Source organism: Coturnix japonica, chromosome 3, assembly GCF_001577835.2.
Source record: "Coturnix japonica isolate 7356 chromosome 3, Coturnix japonica 2.1, whole genome shotgun sequence".
NCBI lineage: Eukaryota > Metazoa > Chordata > Aves > Galliformes > Phasianidae > Coturnix > Coturnix japonica.
This window is the reverse complement of record NC_029518.1, coordinates 4,482,529-4,489,369: the sequence shown is the minus strand read 5'-3', so window position 1 is coordinate 4,489,369 and position 6,841 is coordinate 4,482,529. Positions and strand designations below refer to the sequence as shown.

The 6,841-nt window shown below is 50.6% G+C and overlaps 1 protein-coding gene across 1 annotated transcript; it reads left to right on the top strand.

Moving 5' to 3' along the window:
* The first annotated feature begins 99 nt into the window (after positions 1-99).
* NAPB (NSF attachment protein beta) lies at positions 100-6,825 on the top strand. Its single transcript, XM_015856683.2, has 11 exons — positions 100-271; positions 724-803; positions 1,092-1,208; positions 1,641-1,687; positions 1,805-1,882; positions 2,183-2,238; positions 2,715-2,799; positions 3,107-3,211; positions 3,677-3,745; positions 4,046-4,096; positions 4,284-6,825. The coding sequence occupies exons 1-11, from the start codon at positions 174-176 to the stop codon at positions 4,386-4,388; spliced, it is 891 nt and encodes a 296-aa protein (XP_015712169.1). The 5' UTR covers positions 100-173; the 3' UTR covers positions 4,389-6,825.
* The last annotated feature ends 16 nt before the right edge of the window (positions 6,826-6,841 follow it).

Sequence of the window (6,841 nt, the reverse complement as noted above, 5' to 3'; positions counted from 1 at the left end):
AGCCGCAGGGAGACCCTTCTGTGTTCTTGTGCAGCCCGAGGCCGTGCGCTGCGTGCACGCATCGTGCGCTGCGCACCGTGCTCCGCCTCCGTGCGCGCTCCCGGAGGAGGAAGAGGAGGAGGAGGAAGAGGAGGAAGAGGAGGCGGCTCCGGGCCTGGCCGAGCGCTGCCGCGATGGACAACTCGGGGAAGGAGCGGGAGGCCGTGCAGCTGATGGCCGAGGCCGAGAAGCGGGTGAAGGGCTCGCACTCCTTCCTGCGGGGGCTCTTCGGGTGAGCGAATCTGGGATGGGGAGGGGGAGAGGTTGCAAGAGGAAAAGGGGGCTGCGAAATAACGGGGTGGTGCGGTGCGGGGAGGTGGGGGTTGCGAAAGGGAGATGCGATGGGGAGGGGATGCAAAAAGGGGGAAATTGCGGAGGTGGGGTGATCGGCGTGCAGGGGGGTGCATAAGGGGGATTGCACGGCCCGGACGACACCCCCGCCCCATAAGCAGAGCAGGGGGTGGCGGCTCGGTGCACGCAGATGCTGTGCTGGGTGGGCGGCTGTGGATGTGTCCGCATGGCAAAGGCCGGCTGTGTTTTGCTGAATAATTGCTGGCACGACACGGGGAGCGGAGGGTGGGAGCCGCGGTGCCCGCAGGGTGCTGTGAGCAGCGCTGTGCAGGCACTGAAACCCGCCTGCAAAGAGGCAAAAGAGGCTTGATGCTCTCTCCTGCTCTCGTCCAGGGGTAACACCAGAGTGGAGGAGGCCTGTGAGATGTACACCAGGGCTGCAAACATGTTCAAGATTGCCAAAAATTGGAGCGGTGAGTGCGGCCTGGGGGAGGGGGGGCAGGACCGAGTATTTGTGCTGTTAAATGGGTCCGTCTGGGGACAGCTTACCACGCTAAACTGGAGCTATAGCAGCCCTCGGGGTGCTGATGTTGTGGGAGGAGGTTTGCACGGAGCCCAGCATCGCTGTGCTGACCTGGGTTGGAAATGCCTTTGGGGCTGTTGAAACTCTGAAGCTTTCCTGGTGCCGGGTGGTTGGCGGCTGTTTCCCTGCAGTTCTGTTCTCTCTGTGGGGTACACTCGGTGCTGTGCTTCTATTCCAGCTGCAGGGAACGCCTTCTGCCAAGCAGCCAAGCTGCACATGCAGCTGCAAAGCAAGCACGACTCGGCCACCAGCTTTGTGGACGCTGGGAACGCCTACAAAAAAGCAGACCCACAAGGTACAGGGGATCAAATCCGGGATTGTTTAGTGCAAATCTTCTTAGCAGCATAGGAGCGCAGCGCCACGGCTTTCAGAGTCAGCTGGTCCGTGTGCCTGGAGAGCCTCTATGCAGCCTGCTGGGGATTACTGCCATTTCTTCCTTGTGCCATCTCTCCGGCATGAGAGAGATGCTTTCTGTTGGCTGGACGTGGCTCGTCCTGATGGTTGTGTCACCGCCTGGTGTCGGGGCTGCTGTGGGATGGTTGAGGTGGGCTCAGTGGGTGAGATTCCCCTGAAGCTGAGGGCTCAGGGTCTTCAGCCCCATAGACATCCAGGTGTGCCCCCAGATGTTCCACATCTCTCAAGTTGTTTTTTGGGGGGAAAGTCTTAAAATGGGCGCTCTGGTGTGCCAGCTGACTTTGTGTTGTTTTTCTGAACACACATGCTGCAGAGGCCATCAACTGCTTAAATGCAGCTATCGATATCTACACCGACATGGTAAGAGGCTGGGGTTGGGGCTGAGCTGTGTGTCCAAGGCACGGTCACTGTGCCCACGTTATGACTGTGCGCCAGGCGGGGAGGAACCTCCTCTCACAGCACTTCTGTCCTCCCCAGGGGCGGTTCACCATCGCAGCCAAACACCACATCACCATTGCAGAGATCTATGAGGCCGAGCTGGTTGACATCGAGAAGGTAAGAGTGCCAGACCCTGTGTTTGCTGCTGTAGGGCACTGAGATCCCGAAGCATCACCTTTATTAAACATGCTTTGGAGTCTGGGGCTGTTAACAAGCATGTGGGTGAACGTTCAAGGGCAGCATCGCGTTTTGAGTTTGCTGGGTGCCCCTCTTGACCCACAGCCCCACAGCGTGTCGTCATCTCACTCCTTTCATCTGCAGAGCGGAAAAGCTTTTGTGAGCATGGTCACTGTGCACTGATCTAACCCAAACCCCCGCTGCAGAAGCAGTGTTCAAGCATAATGTTTCTGTCCCCAGGCGATTGCGCACTACGAGCAGGCTGCGGACTATTACAAAGGAGAAGAGTCCAACAGGCAAGTGGGCTTTGGGAAGTGGTTCCTTCTAGCAGGGAAGGGTTGGAAATGGGGACTTGCCCTAGATTGCATACATCCTCATACTCCTCACCCAACAGGCTCTTCTAAAACATCCTTTGGTAGGATGCCCAAATCCTACGTGATTATTTTAAGCCTAGCAGGTGCCCGTGCGTCATGCCAGTTGGGTTTCTAAAGGATGCTTACATTTCTGTGCAGGGTTCTTATGCTGCAAGCAGACTCATCTTGGTTGGTGTGCCTGTTCTAGGTGCATAGAAAGCACAAAGAGATGAGCGATGTCTGACATCTGGTCGGGCTGTGAGGTCTTTGTGCTTTTCCCTGGGTGTTTGTTAGTCACCTACTTTGTAGCTCGTGGGTTCTGCCTTTTTAGGCAGCAGGCGGAGGCTGGGATGCATGCAGGTGCTTGCAGGTGGCATGGATGCTCTCCTTCCTCACTTATTTTCTGGTATGGATTGCAGCTCAGCCAACAAATGTCTGCTGAAGGTGGCTGCCTACGCTGCGCAGCTGGAGCAGTACCAGAAGGCGATAGAAATCTATGAGCAGGTGAGGTGGGGCAGCCTGTCCTTCTGTGCCTGCAGGCAACACCGCCTGGGCTGGGCGCTGGGTTGCCCTGTTGGGCCTCACTTAAAGAAATCTGAAGGTGGGGATGGGTTTTCCTCTTCGGTGTCTCCCCCTAAAGCTGTCTGGCTGCCCCATAACTGTTTGCACAGACACTGGCATTTGTCATGGCTTTTATTTGCAGACGCTTGGGTGGTACTCTGTGCGGTTTTAATCAGGTGTCGTGCTTGTAATTCAGTTCCTACTGATGCACGTTTCTTTCCCAGCTCCAATAATTCCTTTTTATGCCCAGGTCGGAACAAACACGATGGATAATCCTTTGCTGAAGTACAGCGCAAAGGAGTATTTCTTCAAAGCTGCTCTGTGTCACTTCATTGTGGATGAGCTGAACGCTAAGGTCAGTGGGCTCAGAGTGGCTGCCCCAACCTCCTGCAGCCATGCTGACCAGGGAGGTGTTTCTGCAGGCTTTTATAGGGGCTTGTAGCTGGTGCTGTCACCTGCTGATAGCTGAATCGCTACCAGACTCCAGCATAAGCAGGATGGAGGGTGAACTGCAGCACATCCAGAGTGATGCTCAGGGGTAAATCAGGGCACGTGCTACTGCAGTGTCCAGTGCAGAGTTTTCTGCTTCCTTCCCAGCCTGTGCTCTGGCTGTGTCTGTTTGGTTCTTGCTGAGTGATATATTGGGCCACGGCTCTGAGCAGATTGAGGCCAGATCTGACCCTGCCTCTTCCTTTCCTGTTCTTGTTGGGTTTGCTCTGAATGATTTCTGTGTGGTTTTAGGACCAGAAGAGAAAAAAGTGAAATAAGAAGTGAGGAACTGTGTGTGAAAAGAGCCTGAGGGTGTGCTTCTCTCTTTCAGCTGGCGCTTGAGAAATACGAAGAAATGTTCCCAGCCTTTACAGATTCACGGGAGTGCAAGCTATTGAAAGTAAGTAAAGACAGCATTAAAATAACATGCTCACATTTAGAACTGTAAACTGCCCTTTGTGCTTTTTTTCGCCTTGCCACGGGTTTGGCCTTCTTTTCAAAACGCCTTAAGGGACATCAGACTCGTTCTGTGTTGGATTCAGACCAGGCGGGTGGGAGTAGCAGCAGCAGAAAGATGATTATTGTGGTTAACTTGAACAAACCTGGGTTTGTGTTTGTGGTGGGGAGTTGGTAGGTTGCAAAGGTCCCCCCTCATGGAGGGACTTGCAGTATTGTCTGACTTGTCATGGTGTTCTCCTAGAAACTGCTGGAAGCCCACGAGGAGCAGAACTCCGAGGCGTACACCGAGGCAGTAAGTACCCACCAATCTCTGTGTTTCTATCTGGGGCTCTTTGAGGCGGCCTCCCTTTTTCTCTTGTTTAACAGAGCTCTTTTCTACCTCGGGAAGAGCTGAAGGTTTAAAAGATTACACTTCAAGAGATGCACGGTGCTTGTTTTTGCGGCTGCTTTCCGACTGCTTTTCTCTTTCCCTTTAATAGGTTAAAGAGTTCGATTCGATATCGCGGTTGGATCAGTGGCTCACAACCATGTTGCTTCGCATCAAGAAGTCAATTCAAGGAGAAGGGGACGGCGACCTGAAGTGAATTATTCGTGGTGTTTGTGGCATGCAGCCTAAGTCATTTGTTCTCGTGTTACAGCCAAGGACCACTCCAGGATACGTGATAAAATATCTAGCTTAATTTTGTTGCTTCTAAGTCCCAATGACTGTGTGTTTCTTTAGTACCCTGCTCTTTGTTGTGGCAACGTGGGTAGTTGAGAAGCCGTGCTCTGGGTTATCACTGGCAGGTTTTTCTAAGGTGAAAGGAACACCTCTGGCAGAAATCTTTGTGTTTTTTTGTTATTGATCACCCTGAAGTTTGCACTTAGAACTCCTTTTTTCCCTTCCTGTTCCGTCTTAAGGTTCAATACCATTGAATTGAGCATGTACATTTTTGTGCCAGTGCAGTACAAATAGTAGATGCTGATCTGCTGCTGTATCATTGTTTCCTGTTTTTAAATGAACCTCTGCCAGATACACTTGAATCTTGTGGTTGTTTTGTTTTGTTTTTTTAACGATTGAGCTTTTTAAATGGTGCTAGTGAACAGCTTTGTGACTCCTAGACACAGATACACGTGTGCTGGAAGCATCGCACATCAGAGGGCAGGAGAGCAGACCTAGTTAACCGTGTATTTTGTATTTAAGATCTAAATATAAAGTGTAAGGCTCTTCTCTATTTTCTTGGATCTATTTTTCCACTTTGTTCTGTGGCACAGCCCCTGACCCTGCTACCCTACGATGACTTGACCCACGTAATAATATATTTTTCTAACTTCTCATTTAAATCAGCTCCCGTTGCTGTCTCCTGCAGGTCTTTTGTGTGTGCCAGGCACTGCCCCTTAGCTTCAGTCCCTTTTGCTGTTGACTCAGCTGCCTCGTTGTTGTGACGTGCAGAGGTGTTGGCGGAGGCTTGGCACTGAGCAGGACCCTTGTCTTATTAGGTGTTTGGGTAACAGATGGATGGAGCGTGCTCTGAAGAGATGTAGGCGCTTTAGAAATTCTCCTTGTCGTTTTAGAGATGTGTTTTCAAATGGCTGCAACCAAAGCTCCTCTGTGCAACGCGTTGTTTGACTAGCACTGATGAAGCTACCTACAGTCCAGCGTATAGACTGGCAGACCTGTGAGCCTATGCAATCTGTCAGCAGTTGTCACTTGGCATTTCTCTGCAGTGGAGTGAGACACTAAGAATGGAGACGTAGCTGCTTTAGCAGCAGTGCTGGTGGTGGCAGCTCTGGTGGGTACTGCTGCAGTTTGGAGTCTGTCTTTTGTTTCTCTCGCTGTAAGGATTCTGTCTGCTCCTGTCCTGGCAGCCCATGTGTTGGCTTTCACTGCTCTGTTTTTATTCTTTATGTTTATTGGAGTAGAAAACCATTCGATCAACAGACTGACCTAAAAGGGATCAGTAGTTGTGAAGCAGTACTGTTATTTCCTGCTTGCTCAAGAAAACCAAAACTCACTGCTGCTTTGCACATTTGTTTTTTTTCTGACTCTTCTCTCCAGTCACTTCTTCTCCATAGGCTGTTCTATGCATCAGAACATGGAAGGTGAGACCCAGGAGCTGTGCAGATCTAGGATGAGTCCAGTGAGCTGGGAAGATGCTCGGTCTCCCACACAATTTCAGTTTCCTCACATCTCAGGTGTGTTTTTATGGCCAATGTCTGGCTGCAACAAATCCATCACTGCAGCCTAACTCACCTCATTTCACATCTGTCTGTCACATGGCCTTGCCTAAGAAAGTCTCTGAATTACAGCTCTGTCTGCTCATCTTCATCAGAGTTGCTCAGCCCATCAGAAACATGAAATAAGGGGTTTTTTCCCAGCATGGCCTGGGGCTGTACCAGCATCCTCCATGTGTTCTATACCCAAAAATACTGGGCATGGGCATAGGACACAGCTAGTGTGATTGGCAGGTAGAGAATCTCAGAGCAAGAGTTAGACTGGCTGCAGGTATGGTCTCATTTTGTACAAGAGGACCCAAAGATGGTTTCATTTGTCTCTTTGCTAAGCATAGGCACAGCCTATAGAGAGGTTTGTCTTGACTTGGCTCCAGCACCTTTATAGCCCTACTGAGGGGAGGTTTTACTTCTGTTAATGTCACACAGAACCAAGGTGAGCGTTTTATGCCTTTTTTTTTTGGTTTGTTTTTCCAATTGTCAGTATTGTGCACAGCTGTGATAAGATGCTTCTGTTGCTGGTGGACCAGAAGACCGTACCCATGGGTACCCATAGGGTTCTATGGTCTGTTACCGTGCTCTGGAGTAAATATCATTAAAATACAAATGTTAGTTCTGTATAAATAGGCTACAGCATGACCTCCGGTGTATCAGTCGTAAACTGTTAACAGTTTTAAAATGACAATCTGCCACTCTGCTGTCTTTTTTCCCCCCAGTACACATACTATGAGAACTTATTAATGAAATGGCCTTAGCAAGAATATGTCTTGTGTGAACCTGTACATGAATAAAGTGAAAATCATGAACGTACAGAGCGAGCAATGTT

Excerpts from the sequence above, each read along its gene's own strand:
- NAPB (XM_015856683.2), top strand. The coding sequence starts at position 174 with ATGGACAACTCGGGGAAGGAGCGGGAGGCCGTGCAGCTGATGGCCGAG. Across the intron at positions 1,209-1,640 it reads CAAAAAAGCAGACCCACAAG|AGGCCATCAACTGCTTAAAT; the intron begins GTACAGGGGATC and ends CACATGCTGCAG. Across the intron at positions 1,883-2,182 it reads AGCTGGTTGACATCGAGAAG|GCGATTGCGCACTACGAGCA; the intron begins GTAAGAGTGCCA and ends TTCTGTCCCCAG.